This window comes from Mus caroli, unplaced genomic scaffold (assembly GCF_978045245.1).
Source record: "Mus caroli unplaced genomic scaffold, Mus_caroli_1 scaffold_16, whole genome shotgun sequence".
Lineage (NCBI taxonomy): Eukaryota > Metazoa > Chordata > Mammalia > Rodentia > Muridae > Mus > Mus caroli.
In genome coordinates, this window is record NW_028227271.1 from 25,333,137 (window position 1) to 25,356,081 (window position 22,945).

Here is a 22,945-nt window from a genome sequence, read left to right on the forward strand (position 1 = left end):
AATAACCCCCTAAAACCTCTCAAAACCAAACCCACTCAGTACACAGCTCTGTGAGAATGAGCCCGGGCAGAGGGTCCTTCTGCCTCCAGAGCAGGGTTTCTCTCCCCAGCTTTAGATGAGGAAAGACAGTGTATTTACCTAGTTCTGGGGAATGAGGCTATCCAAATGTAGAGATTTAAGATAAAAGATATCTCTCCAGGCATTGTGGCCGCATGCCTTTAATTTTAGAATTGGGGGCCGGGGGAGGGGGCAGAGACAAGCAGATCTCTGAGTTTGAGGCCAGCCTAGACTACATATTGAGTTCCAGGAAAGTCAGAGCTATGTAAAGACACCCTGTCTCAAAAAAAAAAAAAATTTCTCACAGTTTCTGTAAGAATCCTAGAAGGGGCTGATAAGCCTGCTGTGCCTCTGGCTCAGGTCTCCTACCAGGCTGCATTGAGCTGGCCAAAGTGGGGTCAGACCCAAGGGCAAGAGTGCCCATGTGGCTTGCAGCTGTGTGGATGGAGACTTAAGTTCTTTGGCACACAAGCATTTTCTTACAACAGGGCTGTGGTGCTTATACCAGAATAAGGACAGGGAGAATGGTCCTTTGGTAATATTCCTGTCTTAATCCATTTTTTTGATGCTATATCAGAATATCTCATACCAAACAGTATTAACAAGAGATGTTTACTCTCTGTGACCCAGAGATTAGGAAGTCCATGAGGATGCCACCGTGCCACGGCACCAGGCTAGGGTCCTTGTGCTGTGTCATAGCTGAGAACAAGAGGACATATGGCAGGCAGGGAGGAAGTTGGGCCCAGCCCATGCTTTTATTAGGAGCTCATTCTGGCATTGATCTATTAGGTGATTAGGTGACCTAACTGTCTCTTCAAGGTCGAGCCTCACAATTTGACCCAGTGGCATTTAATTTTCTGACATTAAGTCTTCAGCAGCCCAGGCTGGCCTCCATCTACCATGTAGCCAAAGATGACTTTGAACTCTTGATCCTCTCAAGCCTAGACTAACAGGTCTGCACCACTGTGCTCAGCTGAAGACATGAATTCACCATGAGCTTTGAGGCAAACGTTCAGACCCCAGCACTAGCCTTGGCTGTGACAGCCCATCACTGCTATATAAATAACTCTTCCAGTCAGAAGCAAATCACAAGTCCAGTGATGTGAGTGAAGTTGATCTTACAAAAGTGTGCATGTAGGGAGGGGCTGGAGCCCTCTGGGGGAGATGGCTCAGTGTGTAAGAGCACTTGCTCTGAGAATATGAGGATCCGAGTTCAAATCCCTGGCACCTGCATGACTGTGCATGCCTCCTCCAACCATTGGAGGGTGGAGATAAGGGGATGCTGCGAGCTTGCTGGTCAGCCAGCTTGGCTAAAAGGAAGAGCTTGTGGCATGGATGTGTGTTCCACATGCATGCATGCATGTACCACACACACACACAGGAGCACACAATTGATATAAAAGTATATATGCAACCTTGGCTTGGTTACACACTTGTAATCCCAGCACCTGGGAGCCTGAGGCAGAGGATAAGCTCAGGCCAGCCTGAGGTAACTAGTGAATTCTAGGCCAACCTGGGTTAGAGAGACACCATGTATTAAAAGCAAACAAACCGTAAAATGTAGCTTGAAAGACACACAGACTTATGGATTATCATGTGGCTCTAGCTGTGAAGGTGACATGACATGAGACATGAGACATGAGATTTCTGTTCTTTTTCTAAGCACTTGCCAAAGCTTCTGTGGTGCATGGGACTTAATGCCATCATCAGAGGCGACTTTCTATTGCACTTTCAAATGTCTTATCTCCTTTGGCCCCCAGGAGAAAGGCTGAGAAGCAATTCATTTCCTTATGGGTAAAATAAGGAAATCAACCACTCCCCTCTTGGCCTGGCACCGAAGGTGGCGTCTGATGGGAGCACTGGGCAGTGAGCCACCCACCGGCTCCTGGCACCACATGGGACTTGGCAGGGCTGGTCTCCCAGTGCCCTGCCCAGCGCGGTTACTGCCAACTCGGATGGAAGCCTCCATGGCTTGCCAGTCCGGAGCTCTGGCAAAGTTCTGTTTCTGGGAATGTGCACTGGGGAGCTTGTTGGGGGTGCTGAGGGAATAGCGTTTTTCTTTTTAGAAGATTTATTTATTTATTTTATGTATGTGAGTACACTGTAGATATCTTCAGACACACCAGAAGAAGGCATCACCAGAAGAAGGCATCAGATCCCATTACAGTTGGTTGTGAGCAACCATGGAATTGCTTGGGATTTGAACTCAGGACCTCTGGAAGAGCAGTCAGTGCTCTTAACCGCTGAGCCATCTCTCCAGCCTGGGAGTAGCGTTTTTAATGGGGCAGATTAAGATGAAGTAGTGCTCAGAGGGTAGGAAATGGGTTCTATAAACTAAGCCTTGGAGAGTTGGAGTGTTTCACAGCCAGCGACCTCTGATTCTGAAGTGCAGATCTGTGAGCCTCAGTGTTCCCAAATGAAGCAGGATAAACAATTGTAGAGACATGTCTGTGGTACAAACCCACTGGAAGGACAGACAGCACAGGTTCCCTCCCAGGAACTACGTCAGGTTTCTTCCTATTGACAGTATCTAATTGTGTATACGGACCCCAACTACCACAAAATTCATAGACATAAAGGGCGAAGGACAGAAACCCCCAGAGTCCGGAGCCCTTGGGTTCTCTCCTGCATGTTTGGTCTGTGTCCCAGCAGAACCAAGCTGTTTTGTGCATGGTGCCAGGGATGGAAGCCACAGGGCATGCATCCTGAAGATACAGCACACCACTGAACCACCCAGCCCTTGCAGAATAGTTGACTTTTGGCATCTTCCTTCACCCGTTTTTAAGCACTTCAATTATACTTATTTGTGTGTGCACATGTGCCATGGTCCATGTGTGGAGGTCAGAGGGGACACCTTGCAAGAGTTGGTTCTTTCCTTTCATCATCATGTGACCTCCAGGAGTCAAACCCTGGGTGGTCAGGCTTGGCAGCAGGCACCTTTATCCGCTAAGCCATCTCACTGGCCCTAGATGTTTCTTTGAAGCAAAATGTGTGCATCCAGATATAGCGTTTCCTGCCTGTAATCCCAGCACTTGGGGCAGAAGTGTGAGAATAGAGTCCAAGGCTAACCTGGGCTAAATGGTCAGACTCTGTTTCACAAGAAGAAAAAAAGAAACAAATTATATGTGTAATCAGAAAAAGCATGGATGAAAGAAGGGAGAAAAAAAGTCTTTGAATGACTCACAGACACACTGAAAATTAGAAGCTTGGACATCTTTTAACAGAGCCAGCCTGTCTTTTTGTGGTTGTAGGAGCTGGGTTCAGCAAAGAGGTTGGATGGCCTGCCAAGATCGGGGTGTTTGTGGTTTGTGTGGGGGTGGCACTAGGGCCTCCTCCCTTGGGCTTTGTGGAGTACTGACCGCGGAGGCTGGTAGGAATTGCCAGAAGGGGGGCCAGAGGAATGCTCACGATCGAGTCAGAGTGAGTGAGGAGCCATCTTCCTGTTTGTTGAGTGCCTGCATATACAGACCGGGCGATATTAGGAGATAAAGGTCCAAAGTCCTTATTTATGGCCTCGGGGTGGTTAATGTGTAATACTCTGGGATTATAAGCCTGACCAAGAGGGGATACCTTGAGCACAAACCTCTAGGAGCAACTGGGAGAGCTGTGGCCAGGAGCTGTCACCATGTCGGTGAGGATGCTGGCCCTCTGCGCCCACTTCCTTCTGCTCATGTGTCTTTGCTGAAGTGTGTGGGTTGGGGGGCTCTGGGGTCCATTGTATTTATTTATTTATTTATTTATTTATTTATTTATTTATTTATTTATTTATTTGGTTTTTCAAGACAAGGTTTCTCTGTGTAGCCCTGGCTGTCCTGGAACTCATTCTGTAGACCAGGCTGGCCTGGAACTCAGAGATTCACCTGCTTCTGCCTCCCAAGTGCCACCACCGCCTGGCTTCTGGGGTCCATTATTGCCACCCTTCTTTTTGTGTCAGTTTCTCTGGGAGAACCAAAAAGAAAGCTGGGTTGCCAAGCTGGTGACGCATGCCTTTAATCCCAGCACTAGTGAGGCAGAGGCAGGAGGATCTATGTGAGTTCAAGGCCAGCCTGGTCTACAGAGAGTGAGCTCCAGGATAGCCAGAGCTATGTAGAGAGACCCTGTCTCTAAAACTAAAAGAGGAACCCTTAGCATTGGGGTTGTCTGTCTCTCTGTCACCACCAGGTTCAGGTTCAGAACTTGCCTTTCCCTCCTCGAGGACAGCAACGGTCGTATTAATTATTACTGCCGACCTCTACTGAGTCTTGTAAAGATGAGAGTCGCAGGGCAGGAGCTGGGGGTAGGGCCCAGACCAACGATAAAGCACATGCGGTGATTTAGCCAGTGCAAGGCCCTGGGTTGGAGCTTCAGCACCAGAAAATATCACGCTTCCAGAGGAACTGCATGGAACAAGCTCAGCGGGTAAAATGCTTGTCCACCATGCATGTAGCCCCGGTTTGATCTCCAGCACTGCATAAACTGGATGTGATGGCGCAACTGGCAAGCCCAGGATTCAAGGGCCAGAGGCAGGGGAGAGGCAGGGGGATCTCTGAGTTTGAGACCAGCCTGGTGTACATAATGAGTTCCAGCTACATACTGAGATCATGTTGAGAGAAAGAGAGAGAGAGAGAGAGAGAGAGAGAGAGAGAGAGGAAGAAAGGAAGAAAAGAAAGGAAGGAAGGAAGGAAGAGAGAGAGGGAGAAAGAAAGAATGAAAAGAAAGAAAGAAAAAGAAAGAAAAGAGAGAGAAAAGAAAGAAAGTAAGAAAGAAAGAAAGAAAGAAAGAAAGGAGAAAGAAGGAGAGAAAGAGAAAAGGAAGAAGGGAGGGAGAGAAGGATGGAGGGAGGGAAACTGAAGCTCAAGATGAAACCATAGGTGACTACTATCTATACATATTGCAGGAGTATTGCACACTCTCGAGAGCCTGTGTTCCGATCTGGCTCCTCTGAAGCTTCTGGTGTGACTTTGCACAAGTTGATGTCCCTCTCTCGGGCAACTGGTCTCCCTGATGTGTATAGGATGGGACCACATGGCGCTCTCTGGGGATTAGATGATAGGTTTATTTCCTAGGGCTGTTGGAACAAACCACTTCAAAATAGGGGGCTCCCCACCATAGCGATTTTTCTCATGGTCCTGGCCAAGTCTGGAATCCAGGGTGGGCAGGGCCTGGCACTCCCTGAAGGCTCTAGGGAGGCAGCTTATTTATCCACTCCAGTTTCCTGTGGGTGCCTGGCACCCATAGGTACCTTCTCTGGAAGCTTTGTAACTCCAGGTCTTGCCCCCTCTACATACAGCCTTCCTTTTGGGGAGGTGTTTCTGTGTTCTGTGCCCTCTTTAAAATATATTATATATAGTATTAGTATATAATATATAATATATATATTAGTGTTTTGCCTGCACACACGAAAGTGTGTGTGTGTGTGTGTGTGTGTGTGTGTGTATGTGTGTAATGGCACTACCCAAGCCAGTGTAGGCAGTGTGCAGGATGTCTATGTGGCTGGGTGTCATTGCAAAAAGGGAGAGTGGAATCCTAGCCTCGGTTTCTTAGGAAGCTCTTTTGTGGCCCAGACACACCCTTGGCCTTCTCTATTTTGGCCACTTCAACTCTTTTCCTTTTTTTCTTTCTCCTTCCAGATAACCACTTCATAGCACCAGTGGGGAACCCAGGCCCAATGGGGTGAGGCTGGCCCCAAGTCACGTGGCCAGCTAGAGGTAGAGCTGGGATTTGGTCCGACCCACCCTTACCAGCCCCACCACCTATAAACTGCCCATGTCCCACCTGCCTTTGCCTTCCATCTCTCTGGTCTTAGGCTTTCTTGAGTCGGGACAAGGCTCGGGGTCTGCACATGCTCTCAAGTCCCAGCACCCCTATTTATACAAACGTACCCCAACCCTGGCCTTCCTTGTACCCTAGCTCTTGTGGTAGCCTCCACCCTCAGTCTCAAGGGCTCCAGTTCTCCTGTTCCAGCCAGGAAGTCAGAAATGTAAAGATGAGGGGTCCTGTTGCTTATTCCACCCATCCCAGGAAGACAGGGTAGGGTGGATGGCATGGTTTCCTGGGGACTGGCATGTGCCCACACACTGAGAATGTGTGAGTGTCACCTCCCAGACTGAATGTTTCCTTTATTTTATTTTATTTTATTTTTTGTCTAGATGGGGTTTTTTTTCTTTTGTTTTTTGTTTTTGTTTTTTTGTTTGTTTGTTTGTTTTTTGTTTTTGTTTTTTTTTTTTTTTCTGTGTAACAGCTCTGATTGCCCTAGAACTTCTTCTATAGACCAGGCTGGCCTAGCGTTAATTTTAAGCCTGGAGCTTAAAATTAGCCAAATAGGCTAAACTCCCTGGCCAGGGAGTCCCAGGGATCCTCGTGACTCTGCCCCCCATACTTAGACTGCAAGCATGTGTCACTGCATTGCGTTGTTGCTAGTTAGTTAGTTAGTTAGTTAGTTAGTTAGTTTGTTGAGACAGTGTTTCACTATGTAGCTCTGGCTGGCCTGGAACTTGCTAAGGTAGATTAGGCTGACCTCAAGCTCACAGAATTCTACCTGCTTCTACCTCCCAAATTCTGGGATTAAAGGCAGGTGCCAGCACACCCAGCCCGGATCTGCGGATCTGCCAAGGGCAGTGTGTTACTTGAACAATGGGAAACTACGGCAGAGGCCAGGCTGTTCATTCTGTGAACCTCTGGATCTAGCCAGTCTTTTTTGAGTTGTGGGGTGGAGGAGAGCCAGCAGAGGGTAAGAGGGCTCTGGGAAGCCGGAGTCAGAATCCTGTGGTCTCCGTGAGGGCAGAGAGAATGGAGTCATCTGGGATGGCGAGGTGGTGGCAGGCCGATGGGTCCCTTTTATGGTTCCCTGTGGGGCTCTCTAACAAACATGTTCTGTTGCTCCAGGAGAAATTTGAGGTCAAAGACCTGAACATGAAACCAGGGATGTCCCTGAAGATTAAAGGCAAGATCCACAATGATGTGGACCGGTATGTAAGGTGTGGGATGGCTGAGGACTGGGACCCTCAAGGACTCAGGAAGGAGCGACTCTTTTTTTTTTTTGTCTGCTCCTTACCACACCCCTGAGTGGCTCCTGCTAGGAGCAGCCTTTGCATCTAAGCTTTCGCTTAGGAACCTTCAGAATGTCAGGACTGAAACTGTGCTCTCTGCTCCTTGTCTCAATTGCCACCAAAGGGGCCGGATGGAGAGGGATGGCGCTCTCTGCCTGGCCTGGCAGGTCTGGAGCCTGTGATGCTAACCAGAGGCAGCCACTAGGGGGCAACAAAGGCCTCACTTGTTTCCTCTATCTGAGCCGGAGCCACACCCCAACCCCACCCCTGCTGTTCAGTATCAGGCTGATAAAGTGTACAACAGCATCTCCTGAGCCGAACCTCTTGCCATTGTCGGTTAGGAAGGCGGCAGGCAGGCACACAATAAGAATTAGGAGAAACAGCCCTGCTTCCCCACCCAGGTCCCTCATTTGCAGAGATCCTTGGTCTGAGAGCCCCAACCCTCCCCATGATGGAATCCCACACCCAGAACGTCCTACTTACAAGGGCTCTGAATGTCCTACCCAGACTCCTCTAGTGATCCTGTTGAGCCATCTACCCCTGCCGATACCCCTGTGGCGACAGGCCTTCAACGGTCTCCCCCAGGACAGACAACTCTAACGCCTGAAGTGACTTCTGTCAACAGCCTCAGAGCCTATCCCAGACAGACCACTCACCAAATGCAAAGCCCGACACAGATCTCAATGACATCTTCTCTGACCCTTCTAGCCTGTGGTCAACCAAAGCCCTAAGTTCTTCTCCCTGTCACTCACTCCATACAGCTTCCTCATTAACCTGGGCCAGGGGAAAGAAACCCTCAACCTGCATTTTAACCCTCGCTTCAATGAATCCACCATTGTCTGTAACACCAGTGAAGGTGGCCGCTGGGGACAAGAGCAACGAGAAAATCACATGTGCTTCAGTCCAGGGTCAGAGGTCAAGGTGAGGTCAAAGGAGAACCCAACAGCCAAGGCCCTCCAGCCCCAACCTGGGGAGCGCCACCAGGCACCTGTCGGGACCCTTCCCAGGCTCTCCTGATAAACTTCCTCTCCCTGCAGATCACCATCACCTTCCAAGATAAAGACTTCAAGGTGACGTTGCCTGACGGACACCAGCTGACCTTCCCCAACAGGCTGGGCCACAACCAACTGCACTACTTGAGCATGGGCGGGCTCCAGATCTCCTCCTTCAAACTGGAGTGAGCGGCACCTCAGAAGACCTTAGCCCCCACAACCAGCTTCAGCCAGCCCTCCAGGAAGCCCCCACCAGAACCGCAGCCTTTAGGGTCTGTGCTTTCCCCCAAGGTCAAAGTCAAATAAAAGAATCCACATTTATTATTTCCACAGCAAGAACTGTTAGCATTTTCCACGCATGTTAATGCTCCTCCCCACCCCCCACCCCCGGCTTTGGTATGGGGGGGGGGGGAGGGGGCAGGAAACTGAGGCACGGGGTATAGTACTGCTGAGAAGAGAGGATGGGAGGTGCTCCTGAGCCACCCTCTGCATGGGGACCTGTCTCCCTCCCGGTGATCTGAGCACCTGCCAAGCGGCCCCATGGGATTATGGGGCACATACCAGTTCCTGGCACCTGGGGCCGGGGTGTTCCAGGAACTGCAGATAAGGGTCCCACCTGGGCTTCTTATCATTGAACATTCCAGGTTGGTTACTCATTAGCTCGTCTGGCCCCCCCTTCTCTCCTAGCTAGAGTGGGGGCGCCAGAAGGGGGTCCTCAACTTTCCAAACTCTCAGGAGTAGAAAGCACAGGTCAGCAGGGGCCGCGCCTGCCTCCTTGGGCAGGCGGATCTTAACAGAGAAGATTTAACCATCAGGTCTGGGGCAGGTCTGGGGTACACAGAAGATTTGTTCCTGTGTCACGCCTGACCTTTCTCTGGGAACTGAGGAGGAGCCTGGAATCGCGCTACTGAGAACACAGAGGAGGCCTTCTACGGTAGCTCTCAATGAGTAGGGGCAGCCAGTCCCACTCACAGACAATGGCCCTGTGTGGTCCTTGCCCCACCCCCAACCCCCCACGGGAAGCGTCCTGGGGCACAAAGGCCATACTTGTCAGACCACAGGGGGTGGTGTAGGTTATAACTGAAGAGCTAGTGGGCCTAGGGAGAGTGGAGGGAGCTGGGTCAGGTCAGCGGGGACCCATGCCTGCCTTGCATAGACCAGGAAGGATCTGGTCTATGCAAGGTCTGGCAACTCCCATCGACCACGTCTTGTAGCTGTTAGGCAAATGAACTCAGCCCCTCTGTTCTGTGAGCCCTGAGGCTGACAGGACCTGGAGTCCATGGCCAGTCCCTTACACCTTGACCTCGTCATCTTCCTCAGCATCAGCAAACTCAAAGGCATTGACCTGCACCGAGCTGGGCACAGGAGCCCTGACGCTGGCTGGAGGCGTGCTCCAGTCTTCATTCAGACTCTCCCAGGAGCCATGAACTTGGGGTAACACCCCTGCCAGCTCCCGCCGGGCATCCATCTCAGTGTAGTGGCGGCTGGCCCGGCTGGCCCCCCAGCTGGCCCGGCTGGCCCCCCAGCTGGTTCCACGCCTGTCAAAGGCCATGTTGGAGGGTACCTGGGGACCCTCTCCCACAGGTCTGGGCTTTACCTCAGCCGCAGGGCCCAACACAGAAGTTACCCCATTGGGGAAATGTCCATGGGATGGGGAGCTTGCTGCTGCAGAGGCTGGAAGGCTTGTCACAGCAGAGGCTGGAAGGCTTGTCACAGCATCTAGAGTGGTTATCACATGGGCTGGGGGTTTTGCAGTAGGGGTAGGGTTTGCTGCAGGAGCAGGGGGGTTGGCAGTAGGGACTGGGGTCTCAGCGGCTGGGGCTTCTGAAAGGCTCATGACCCCTAGCAGCTCACTGAGGAGTGAGGGCCCAAGGTCAAGGTCAAAACGGAACGACAAGAGAGAGTCAGAGCGTCGGAGCTCAGGGTTAGGGGTAGGCTCAGAGGGGAAAGGACTTTGCTCTCGGTCTTGAGAATGGTCCGGGTCATGGTCACGGTCACGGTCACGGTTGCTGTGCTTTTCCACGCGTGGCAGGCGTGAGATGGTGCAGAAGCCAGACTCCAGGCCTAGCAGAGAAATGGGGAGAAGGTCAGGGGTGGGGTCCCTAGTCCGTTCTTGGAGACAAAGAGTCAGGACAACGCTCGGTAAGCTGTATACACACACACACACACACACACACACACACACACCCGCTGGCCTCCATTTTGCCTGCTTTTCTAATGTAAGGACCCCACAGCCTTCTATACTCTCTCTATGAGACTAACCCTAACCTGAATCTTGATACCCAGTCCCTGGTGTGGACTGGGTCATGGTTCCTGGTTCTGATGCTGACTGATCGCTACAGGTAAACTCAGAGCACCTGAGGTGACCTGTGGATACAGGAAAGAACCAGAAGCCAGGGCCAGAACAGAGAAATCACAGGCTCCCAGGACAGGCTCGTGTCTTCCAAAAGTTTACCAGCTTCCAGGACTCCCAGGCCTGACAGGTGATGGAGTTCCTTGTGCCTATAGTGGCAGCAAGACTGTAATGCATGACATGGCCACGAGGGGGCAGCAGCTACCCACGGTCCCCTGGTGAGTTGTCCTGCCAAAACCCCGGTGGCATTCACACCTGGGTCAACTTGCCAAGTTACAGGAGCCTTTGTTCAAATAACAGCTTCTGCCCCTGGCACCTGCTGCAAAGCAACCCAGCGCGTGTGTGATTTCACTCTATCTTCGTTTTGTTTTGCATTTTGAGACAGGGTCTCAGAATGTAGTAGCCCAGGCTGTTCTGGAACTCACTATGCAGATCAGACTGGACTCATGACTTCATTGCATCTTTTTTTTTTTTTTTTTTTTGGTTTTTTGAGACAGGGTTTCTCTTTATAGCCCTGGCTGTCCTGGAACTCACTTTGTAGACCAGGCTGGCCTCGAACTCAGAAATCCTCCTGCCTCTGCCTCCCGAGTGCTGGGATTAAAGGCGTGTGCCACCACGCCCGGCTGACTTCATTGAATCTTAACAACGAGACTAAGGGACCTTTATAGGTGAGGTTTGGAGCTTGGGAGTCCATGTGCTTACTGCAGTCAGAGGAACAACGACTAGAAATCAGAGTGGGCTCAGAGCCTCGCCATGATACCCTCTGACACTGGTTAGGAGCCAGGAAGGAGAGGTCTAGCCACAGAGCCCAGAGATGGGAAAAAGGCTTGTGTGAGCCACGGAGAGAGTGAGAGAAATGTAAACTGCAAACCCCACCTCCCTAAGCTTACTCCCGTAATCCTGAGCCTAGACTGGGGGCCCGACTTCCACTGGGAGATTAATCAGCTGTGGGGGAAGACTGATATGGAGGCTTGGCAGAATCTCTCTGGGCTACTGTACCCCAGGTCCTCACCGTAACCAGAGTGGCCATCCATGGAGCTAGCTGGCGTGCTGTCAAAGCTAAGCTTGCCCACCACCAGGCTGTCATAGGTGGCCTGGTTGAGCTGAGGCAGGGAGATGGCGTTCTTGATGATGGGCGAGATGGGAGGTGGAGCAGGTGACGGCGCAGCCGGGGAAGCCGTCCTTCGAGGTGGCACCCCGACTCTGCGCACCTGCTGGAGCTTCCTGGCCAGGAAACTTCGGGGTGAGCGGTGGGTGTTTCCAGAGCGGCCTCCGTGGTTGCTGAGGAAGGACGTATCTCCGAAGACATCCCCACCGCGGCCTACGTGCATGGTGTGGCGGAAGTCCCCAAGTGGGGGGCTGATCATGTCTGCTGTCAGGCGTCTCTTTCCATGGGAACTGGACACCCATCCCACAGGAGACAGCTTGCCCAGGCTCATGGTGGGGGCTCCTGTGCCCCCCTGGGGACCGGGCATCAGCTTTGATTGCTTACAACTGCTAGTCCATGCCACCTTGGGGCCAGGGAAGATGGCAGGCTGGACTCAGGGATCCTTCTCAGCCCCTTCCTCTCAATGAAGATGGCGAAGCACAAGGCCACCCTTGACTTTACTAAGGCGCTGTCCCCAGTGCTGAGGCTGAGGGAGTCTGTGGGTTCTCTCTCTGCTTCTGGTCCTAGTGAGGCTGATCAAAGGCGGCAGGAGAAGGGCCTTAAAAAAGGTTGGTCCCTACCCTGGAGTGGAGACCTGGAAGGGCAGAAAGACAGCATTGTGGCATGTCAGCAGAAGAGGAAACCCCAGTGCAAACAGTAGCCACCGAGAGAACAAACAAGGCTGCCTGACGATGCACAGATCCTTGATTAGAATACACAAAGGAGCCGGGTGTGGTGGCGCACGCCTTTAATCCCAGCACTCGGGAGGCAGAGGCAGGAGGATTTCTGAGTTCGAGGCCAGCCTGGTCTACAAAGTGAGTTCCAGGACAGCCAGGGCTATACAGAGAAACCCTGTCTTGGAAAAAAAAAAAAAAAGTTCAAAAAAGAGCTGGGAGGTGGGTGGAGGGTGTGACCGAATGAGGGAATGCTCACTGAGCATGTCTGAGGACCCGAGTTTCATTCCCCAATACCCATGTGGAAGTTGGCCCTAGTTACATGTGCCTGTGATTCCAGTGTTTTGGGGGGGGAGGGGGAGGAATGGAGACAGGAGGATTATAGGTAGTCTAGCTTAAAAAAAAAACAAAAAAACAAAAAAACCCACAAGTTTCAGGTTCAGTCAGCTACTCTGTCTCCAGGGACTAAGTGAGAGTGACAGAACAGGGCGTCCAATGTCCTCCACTGGCTTCTGTATGTGAGCACCTGGACACGTGCACTCCCACACCAGAGTCTGAGAACACACAGAGTGGACAGCAGCCTCTGAGTATCACTGAGTGGCCCGGGCACAAAGACTCCATTCTGTTTTTCGTTCACAGCGGGCATCAGCGAAGCAGAAAAATGATTGATTGATCTCTACCTAAGGCCCACCGGGGAGGTGCCCACGGCTCTCCTGCACAAGTCAGATGATGTGTGGACACTAGACCTGCAGGAGGCGGGCGCCAGAGCAGGAATGAGAATCTCTGGTGACTTAGTGCCTGTGGCGTCTCAGTGAGGAATGGAGGGGGAATTGGGCTCCTTATCCCAATGACCCTGGGCCCCAGGCAACATCGCCTCTGGCTGGCAAGTTTCAGTTCTCTGTAGGTTCAATCTATTCTACCTGGAGAGGTCAGGAGAAAGGAGGCACCCTGCCAAGGTCTTGTGCAGGGCTGTGTACACAGCCGGCCTCCCAGCCGGCCAGCGCTGACAGCCCACAGAAGCCTTGGCCTCCAAGGTGCTTCCTGGAAAAAGGATCCTGCGGTCAGAAGTGGCTTTTTCCAGCTGGCTCCTACATGCTTGAGTTGACTCAAGGCTCTGAGAAGGCCTGGGGGAAAGGGCTTTATCTGTTTGTCAGGTTGATAGAGGAGCCTTGTTGTTGGGGAACAAGTTTTGGAGGGGTGGGGGGAGTCCCGTGGGTGCCAAAGGCTACTCCCTACCTACCAATGTCCTTCCTGATCCCTCACGGACCCTCTCTTGTCCTTACCGTCTCAGCTGGTCTCTCGGTGTCCCCTCTTCTCCTTCCCTAGGCGGTTGGAGAGCCTTTGGGAATCCTGTAGACTGAACTCTGATTTTTCTGGGACCCAGTGAGGGCCACGCTTGCTCAAGGTCCCATCAAAAAGCTAGTCCCAACTTGAACTCGGAGCCTCTGACTCACTTAAGCCCTCGCCGACTTTCGGGGCCCAGTCTTGTTTCCCTGAGCAGGCTGAGGGTGGAGCGACCGACGCCTGGATTTTCCTGCCTCCCTCCCTCCCAGCATTAGCACGTGGCCGGCCTAATCACTAGCTGAGATAACCTTCCCGCCAAAGGACTACCTCCTGGCACCTTCTGAGGGGGGTAGAATAGGCTGGGGACTCAAGAGTCCTCACCCTGTGACCTTGGGCAAGTCACCTCCACACACCTGCTCAGCTGATAAAGATCTAGACCTGAGTTTCAATATTGGCTTGTTTTTTTTTTTTTTTTTTTTTTAATTTCTCAGCCCTAGCTGCCGCCTGCAAGCATAAAAATTCTCAGTGCGAGCCCTTCTATAATGTTATTTGAAATTCAAAATAGGTTAACTAACAAGATAAAACAAAGAGGAGAACTGGACAAAGCTCGCTTTGTTTTGGGACTGCATTCTCTTCCGTCCTACCACCGGATCCTCCTCCAACCCTAGCTCCTCCCCCTCCCCCCCAGGAGGGGGGGCGACTTCTGAATCATCCCTTTCCCTGGCACCCCCAGCACCGAGAGGTCCCCTGTGGAATGTTTGCTGAAGTTATAAAGCACTTTGCTTTGCTGTGGGCCGACCAATGACATGATGTCATCAGATGAGTCTCCAACACCCCCTTGAGGCTGGAAGGCTGGCTCAGGCTACAAAGGCTGACATGGCCTGGGGAACAGACTCACCCAAGGTCCCGTGGCAGGTAAACACTGGCCAGGTTTCCCAGCCCTATAAAAACTAGTCTGTGGAGAAAGGAGTTGTGGAGTAGCATAGGGCTCACTCTGCAAACTGGCACGTGGAAGGGTCCACTGTGCCTACCATGTGAACGTGGTAGGTACCCTCCTCCACCAGATCCTCTAACTTCTGAGTGTCTTCCAGGGAGAGGGGTCCTGTCCCCATCTCACTCCCTGACTACCCATGTGATGAAGCCACCTCCCAAATGCCTCTGGACACCTCTAGATAGCATCCTCTACACCCATCTACTGAGACAGAGCTTCCTGGCTCAACTTCGGCTACTGTTTCTGTCTTCCCATGGAGAAAGCAGGTCTAAGAGCCTCTGCCAGAGAAGGGAGGAGGGGGCAGAAGATGGAGAAACTCGCTTCTCCCATCCTGGAGTGGGGCAGGCCTGGGTTCAAATCCAACATTTCATGAGTAAGGGGCATCTTTCATTCCAGCCACCTACCTATCCAGTGGTGCTAACCACAGACGGTTGCTGGCCTTTAGGTCGGTCGCCCTGCCTGACCCGGATCTAAGGTACTGGAACCTTCGCGTCTCAAAGGCCCAGGCAATCGCCCCTGTAAAGGTTCCCGGCTCCCATTTTACATGGGGGTTGGGTGAAGAGACCCAGATCACAGAACAAAAACAGCGTGAACCATGGAGCTGACATTTTACCAACACTGGCAGAATGGCCTTGCCCTCTGAGTGAAGGTAGTAGCTAAGGGGAAGCTAGCATGAGAGGAATGGGAATCAGGCTCTGCACTTCAGCATCCGTGACCAGGGCATGAGTGGCCCTGGTGAGGCTTAGTATCCCACATAACTCTTTATTTACTGTGCAATGGTCTGGGCACGTGGCCAGGGCTCCCTCAGTAGTAATGACCACAGGGACAAGTTTTGGGGCATTGGCCGGCTCCACTCACTCCACTCACTCAGAGGCCAACGGAGTGGATGTGAAGGCAAGGAAGTGGGGTAAGAGAAGCCACTCTGATGGTGGGGAAGGAGAGGGAGCAGAGAAGAGCAGAGCGCTGCTCCTTGGAGTACCCAGACACACCCTCAGGCAGGTGTGCAGAGCCCCACCTCCCGGACAGCCTGCTGGGGGCGCTGGAGGGGAAGTGTGGGTACAGTGGCTCTTTGATAGCAACACTGAAACTGCGGGATTTTGTTGCTTCCTATTTTCCCCAATTTGTGACATTTGGGATTAGAAGTCCTCCAGGGACATCCCCTCAAAGCCCAGCACTTTGGGGTGGAAGACAGGGAAACTAAGACAAACTGCCCAGAGTCACCGTCCCAGATCAGACTTTTCTGAACTTCAGGCTTCTCTGAACTTCATTGAGCCGGTAGGACAGAAGGGAGCCACTGGAAAGTGGGAGGAAAGACGTGTGTGTTGTTGTTGAAAAGGTCTTGATATATATCTCCCAGGCTGATCTCGAAATTATGACCGTCCTGCCTCAGTTTCCCAAGTGGTGGCGGTATTAAATTGTGTGTGACACTACCGACTAAGACGTCTTCTTGCCCCAGCACCCCAAGTTAAGGCTAGGCAGCTCCCCCTCCACCGCTGTGCTCTCTCAGCCTCAGTTTCCCAGTTTAGAAAAACGGCCTTCAAACTTGGTGAGTTGGGACAAGAGCACAATCAGTTGGGATGGGAAGTCCAGGAAAGACTTCAACCAGGAAACATCCCCTTCTGGGAATCTCATAAGAGAGACTTTGGGAGAGTCTCTCGCTCCCGTCCGGCGCGGGCAGAGGGCAGCGGCTGCCGTGGCCAGAAGGGAACCGGACGGGATGACCTCATCCGCTGCTCCAGCCTGGAATGCAGCTGGGGAGGGGGCAGGGTGCCCTGTCCCCATCGTCCGTTCCCCCCACCCCCCAGCTTCCCGCTCCCGCGCTGGCGTCGCCGAGAGGCCCTGGGGTCCCTTCCCTTCCGCTGCCCGCGCAGGAATGCCGCAAACGGCCCTGGGCACCTCTGCTCGCGTCCCAGTATACTGCGTTACCCTTCGGTTTTGGTGCCCTGAACCGTCCCGCAACGTGACAAAACCACCCGAGAAGTCCGAACTTTCCAGCCTCCTACGGATTGGCCCCGCGCACCCTCCGCGCCCAGGACGGTGCACACTCCCCCGGCCCGCGCCCACGATTACCTCGTGTCGTCAAGCCCGGGGGGTCCAGGGGCGGGCGCGGCGGCGGCGCGTCCCAGCGCTGCCCGAGAGTCGCTGGGCCGGTCTGCGCCGCCCTGGCCGCGGGCTCGGCGGCCAGATCCCGGGGCGGGGGCGGGCTGCGGACTCCCTCCGCCCCTGCTCCGCCCGCGGCGGCCGCGCCCCCTCCCGGGCTGGCTGGCCACGCCGCGAGGGCTGCAGTGGCGCGGCAGGGATGCCAAGCCAGGCCAGGCCCCTGCCCACCTCCCCTAGGCGGGGCGACCTCGGGAATGTTCGCTCTGTCCTGAGCCCGGACTGCCCGGAGGAGGCCACTGGGACTCTTTGCTGCCCACTGCTCCTTAGATGACCTCGGGGAGTCCAGGATTGACAGCCCTGTCCTGGGCCTCCAGCCTTTCCCTGCTGGAGCGGGAGGAACTGGCCAGAAGACTCGCTGGAATTTTTTTTCTTTTTCTTTTTTTAAAGTGTGGGGCATTCACTCTTTCCCATTTTCTCCATCCCCCATTCCTGGCAACCCAATACAAGCCCCGTCGGGTGCCAGCAGAATATTTAGCTGCTCTGGGGACTGGGGACGAGGCCTTTACAGCCGACCACTATGTAGAGGGGTGTAGGGTAACCTGTGATAATCTCATGGACCCTTAAGCTGGGATGGCCCTTGTTCCTCCTTGCCTTTCAAATGTCTCAGTTTCCCCATGAGGCCGGAGACAGGGCTCAGCAGTTGAGTGCTTCATGCTCTTCCAGAGGATGGAAGTTCTGTTCCCAGAAACACACACACACACACACACACTCACACACACGCCCCTACTATAGTGGAGTTATCAAAGCAGACATCGGATATTACATTATCTCCTGTTCTCCGCTCTAACAACCAGGAGAGTTGCTGAACAGGTAAATGAGGTCACACCTTAGAAACCTTTAGTGAGGCCCCCACTACTTCAAAGAAGGCACAAAGCCAGCCATGCTCAAGAAGACAGATCCTAGGCCCCTCCATCCGTGTACCCTCTGATTTTTCTGTGAAGACAGACAGACAGGAATCCTGGGGGCTGTGTGTGGCAGTACATGTCCCTAAGGTAGTCTGGGAGTGGGGTATTGAGCAAGGTTCCCTAAAGGAGCAGGAAGCCAGGTTAAGTTTTAAATAGAGATGCAGAGGGCCTAGGAAGTTCACACTGGACAGACTGTGGGCAAAGGCTTTGAGCTCAGAGGCAGGGATGGAGCTGGGCAGTACTGTCCCTGCAGGGGTGAGGAGCCCTAAGGACGGGTGTGGGGGAGCAAGCTCTTACTGCTCCCTCACAGAGTGCTGTGCTTCAGGGTTGGCACTCTAAACTCTCACACTAGCCGACAGGGGACGGATCATTTTTTTCCCAGATGGACAGATGGAGAAACTGAGGCCCAGAGAACACCAGTGGCAGGCAAATAAGGCTGAGATATGGTAGTTCCAGATCTTTCCCCCCACAGAGCCGCCCAGGGAAATTGGGGACAGTGTCCCAAAGACTCAGAGGCACAAAAACTCATGGAACACTGTGGGAGAGAACTGGGCCAGGCAGGGCCTGGGTATTTAACTATGGTCAGGTGTCTGTGCGTGCATAGGTGCAATTAAAAATCGCTCAGCTTTTATTGCGCACCTAATGCATACCACGTGTAATCACATTTAATCTCCGTGACAGCTCCATGGGGGCAATCCTGTCATCGGGTCTGTTTTGCAGAAAGAGTGAAATGACTTGTCCAGGGCCTCCTCCTTTGTTTGGCAGGATGGCCACATTTCCTGTTTGTAGGGAGCACCAGTGTCCCAGTGTGATTAGCAATAGCCCTTGCTTTCCCTCTCAAAGGTGTTCTGGCTGGCTGGAAAACAACTTATCCCTCCAGTCAGGGTTCCTGGAGCAACTCAGAATAATTGGCTCTGTGTCAAAGACCCAGAGTGCCAGGCTAGCTGTGAGCACAGGGTAGACATCTCTTTAAAATGGGCCTAGCTCCAGGGCAGGCATTTACCACACCTGAGGGTGTGTTTGCAGTCTTTGCTTTGCTTGTTGAGACAACATCTTACTGTGGATGGAGCATCCCAGCAGCCTGGAGTTCAGTATATAGACCAGGCTGGCCTTGAACTCACAGAGCTCTGTCTGCCCCTGCCTCTGGTGTGCTGGGAGCAAAGGCTTGCATCATCACAGAAGCTGATGGGAGAAAGCTGTCTGGATGCAAGTGTTTACTCTCTTCTACTCTTGCGCCATCTTCTGTACCCTGGCTCAGTGGTTCAGAACCTTCCAACCTCTGGACCAGATTCCAGGGACTTCCTCTCTCCCAGCTGGTGGTGTGGCAATCTTGTGGACAGACATTGTCTTCCCATTGTACAGATGGGGGAACTGAGGGTGAGAGGGGCCCTTGCTCGCAGTTGTAGGTTGTCTCTAGGTCAGTCTATCTCCATGTAGGCTGCCTTCCCTGATCATGGTCCCACTCCGGATCGAAGGCTCTGACTCAGTTTCCTCTGGAAAATGGTAGGAGAAGAAGAGTCTTGGGATCCAGGAGTCAGGGGTGAGCACCCCCTCCCCCTTCTTGCGTCTTTCTCTTCTTCTGAGTTTCTGAAGTTCCCTGTCTGCCTCCAAGGCTGTGGGTGCCAGGAGTGCAGGAGTTAACTCTACCAGAGCCCTAATTACCATGCAGGATGCAGAACAAATGGCTCCCAGCTGGGGAAGGAAAGGGGAGCTCTGCTGACAAGAGATGCCTGGGATTCTCCGGTACTAAAAGCACCAAGCCCTAGGGCTGTGTACTCCCAGGGCTCAGCTGCCCTGACTTCACCCTTATAGACTGGGATGGGGATTTATGGGAAGAAAGTTTGTCTGAGCAGGGAGCTCTCTAGGAAGGTAGAGCTGCCTAGGAAGGTGGGGAGGGGGACACAGGCTAAGATGGGGTACTTCCCACTTGGGGCACCCTTTTGTAGAGAGCAGAGAACTTTGGGGCTGGGTGAGTTGGCTTGGCTATATCTAGTCTATCAGCCCTTCCTGGGCAGCACGCTTCCTTGGACTTCAAAGTCTGGCTGGATTGATGTCCAGTTTATTTCTCTACTCACTGGCCCAGGGTTCCTAGTCTTCTGTGTCTTATATGCCCAGGGGTCCATCCACCCACAGTTGCAATGGCTGATTTATCCAGATACCTAGCTGCCTATCCCTTCCCACCTATCTCCTCACCCTTCGCCCATTTACACACCGCTCACACACTCATCTTTTGATCCACAACCTATATACCCATCCACTCACCCAACCGCTTACCTACTCCTCCACTCTGCCCTCCACCCACCCACCCATGGACACTTCTGCTTCTCGGGCGTCCATTCTCTCTTTCCTCCAGCAGCCCTAACCACTACCCCATCTGGCCACCCGGCTGTGCATCGTCATCTCTTTCAGTTACTCCTTTTACACTCCATTCGGTGATCCCCTTGCACAGACTCACTCTTGGCTTTCTGCAGGGGCCCAAACCTCTGAGCCTGTACACACACACATGCACGTGCTCGCACACTCACACGCACACCCGCGGGCACACACACACACACACACACACATTCACATACACACACACACATACACGTGAGTCATGCCCGCTGACGGGCCACTCTGAGGCCCTCCAGAAGCCATCTCTCAAGCTAGACTACCTATGGTCTGGCCTCCATGGGGGCATCTGTTTGCCAGGGAGGGCTCAACGAGATGCTTACTTGGCATTTGCACTCCTGGTGTGTTTGGGGAATGATCCTCATCCCTTCACCTGGACCCAACCTCAGGAAGGCCTGCGGCCTGCATCTTCTCAGGAACTAGACTCCCTCAGGAGCTCATGGGCGTGCCAGGGGGAGGAGACAGCACTGGGGCCCCCGAAAACTTTAGTGCTGTGACATCTCTTTACACACAGGGGAATGTTGGCATGGGGGCACTGGAGTGGCTACACCTCTCTCTCTCTCTCTCTCTTCCTCCTTTTTTTTTTTTTTGAGACAGGGTTTCTCTGTGTAGCCCTGGCTGTCCTGGAACTCACCCTGTAGACCAGGCTGGCCTTGAACTCAGAAATCCACCTGCCTCTGCCTCCTGAGTGCTGGGATTAAAGGTGTGTGCCACCACGCCCGGCTTAGTTTTTTTTAACTCTTATGTAGGGTTATTGGTCCCGGGACTATGTCTGGGCAGGATACAGTCAGAGGAAACTCTGGTGGAGCTCCATAGAGGCAAATTGGTCATCTGACCCGGGTATGGCGCGAAAGACTAATCAAACCATCTAGTAGCTGGTTCTCTGACAGGGAATTGAACCCCAGGATGGGTATGTGGCTTGCTGTGATCCTATAGAGGTTAGTAGTCTGTGTTGTGGCTTGCTGTGATCCTATAGAGGTTAGTAGTCTGTGTTGTGGCTGCAGCAACCTCGTTTCGAATCCAAGTTACAGAACCATATGATGTGTTTATAAAAAGATAAAGAGGGGGGGATATGTTTTGGTGAATGTGTGGTGAGGTATGGGGGAGGGGGTGCCTTGGTGGGCCCATGCTGAGGCATCCCTTCCTGCTAAAGAACCAGCGCCACAGCCACCCACCGCCACAGTATAGTATAGAATAGAGTTTATTCAGGGCATGGGAGGGGAGTCAAGAGGGTAGGATATGAGAGAGAGAGAGAGAGAGAGAGACAGAGAGAGACAGAGAGAGAGAGAGACAGAGAGAAGAAGAAGAAGAAGAAGAAGAAGAAGAAGAAGAAGAAGAAGAAGAAGAAGAAGAAGAAGAAGAAGAAGAAGAAGAAGAAGAGAAGGAGGGGGAGGGGAAGGGGGAGGGGAGGGGAGGAGGAGGAGGAGAGACCAGCCATGAAAGAGGGGGAAGGGAATGGGAAGAGTGGGGGAAGGGGCAAGGGGACAGGAAGGCAAGAGCAAGAGAGACAACTGTGGGGCAGAGCTTAGACAATTAAATTTTTTTTCATCTTATGTCTATGTACGCTTTGCCTCCATGATCATCTGTGCACCATCTGTGTGCCTGGGACCTGTCAGGTCCATGGGGGCGTTGGATCCCTTGGAACTGGAGTTGCAGATGGTTGTGAGCCACCATGAGGTGCTGGGAATCAAACCTGGGTCCTCTGGAAGAGCTCTGGTGCTCTTAGCTGCTGAGTCATCTCTCAAGCCCCTGGCCTGGAACACATTTCTTTCTTTCTTTCTTTCTTTCTTTCTTTCTTTCTTTCTTTCTTTCTTTCTTTCTTTCTTTCTTTCTTTCTTTCTTCCTTCCTTCCTTCCTTCCTTCCTTCCTTCCTTCCTTCCTTCCTTCCTTCCAAGATGCTTCCTGGAGGAGGAAGAGACTTTAGGATATAGTATAGTTCCCAGAGGCTGTGCAAACTGGAAGGCTTGAAAGCCAGGCTGAGTACACCATGCATACGGGTGGCATGTGTGCACATACGTGTGGCATGTGTGTATGAGGCTGTAGCCACGAGGAGGACTGGAACCTCAGAGTTGGGTCTGGCCTGAGGGCCTGGTGACCACGGATGAGTGCCAGCCTGTCTGTCCCTGCTACTTCTCAAGCCTGGGTGTGAAGGAGTTCTTGAGAGCCACTAGGCCAAGACAGGAGCTAATCCCAAGGGTTTCATGACATGGGCTGGAGGCCCACAGAGCATAGCTCAGAGACAGCTGGCCAGCCGGAAACGCCTCTGGAATTCCGGGCTCTGGGAAAAGGGCGAGAGCTCGGGTGACTTTTTCTCCTGAGGATCCTGCTGGGCGGCTCAGCTCTGGCTCCATTTCCACAGGGAAATGGAGGGGGGGGAAAGACCCTCCCCTCCCCCCCATTGCCACTCTCGTCTCCAGGAGAACAAGACACTGGGCGGTGTGTGGGGGTGGGGAGCAGAGGAAGGATGTGGGGCTGGTTCCTTGGCCCCACCCTGAGGAGGACAGATAGATGGATGGACACAGGGGGACATGGGGCGGGTGCTGAGGCACTTGCAGTTGCAGATGGTGGTGAGGACATCAGAAAGGGTCAGGCCCAGGTGACCCATTGTCCCCTGGGTGATGGGACTGAATTCTTCCAAGCTGGCCAGGCCCAGGATGGAAGGGTGGGGAGGGGTCCACATCCAGGAGACCTTTGTTCTTCACTTGAGGGGGGTGGGTGAGAGGGGAGGGGCTGGGGGGGACAGGAAACACGTTAAGAGTAGAACAAACAATAGCCTATTCTCCATGGTCCAGCCTGGCTGGAGAGATAGGCCCTTGGGCTGTGGGCCAGGCTTGGGCCCGAATCATCACCATCACTGCCCCCCCAGCCCCCCTGCCCCCGCCCGCTGCCCCAGCCTGGCCCCAAGATGAGCAAGTGTGCAGGAGGCTTCTCCTTCCTCACCCTCCCTGTGGGCTGTTGCCCAG

At 53.1% G+C, this 22,945-nt stretch overlaps 2 protein-coding genes across 3 annotated transcripts; one reads left to right on the forward strand and one right to left on the reverse strand.

Moving 5' to 3' along the window:
- Positions 1–6,840: 6,840 nt before the first annotated feature.
- Positions 6,841–8,299, forward strand: Lgals2 (galectin 2). The gene is made up of 3 exons (XM_021183415.2): positions 6,841–7,004; positions 7,847–8,006; positions 8,123–8,299. The coding sequence occupies exons 1-3, from the start codon at positions 6,841–6,843 to the stop codon at positions 8,264–8,266; spliced, it is 468 nt and encodes a 155-aa protein (XP_021039074.2). The 3' UTR covers positions 8,267–8,299.
- Positions 8,300–8,369: 70 nt separating this feature from the next.
- Positions 8,370–16,780, reverse strand: Cdc42ep1 (CDC42 effector protein 1). Of its 2 annotated transcripts, none has more exons than XM_021183414.3 (3): positions 16,597–16,780; positions 11,443–12,172; positions 8,370–10,141 (listed from the first exon to the last, which is right to left on the reverse strand). In XM_021183414.3, the coding sequence occupies exons 2-3, from the start codon at positions 11,903–11,905 to the stop codon at positions 9,369–9,371; spliced, it is 1,236 nt and encodes a 411-aa protein (XP_021039073.1). In that variant the 5' UTR covers positions 11,906–12,172; positions 16,597–16,780; the 3' UTR covers positions 8,370–9,368. The 2 variants fall into 2 exon arrangements, with proteins under 2 accessions (XP_021039073.1, XP_029325951.1); XM_029470091.2 differs by lacking the exon at positions 16,597–16,780 and adding an exon at positions 13,535–16,587.
- Positions 16,781–22,945: the final 6,165 nt, after the last annotated feature.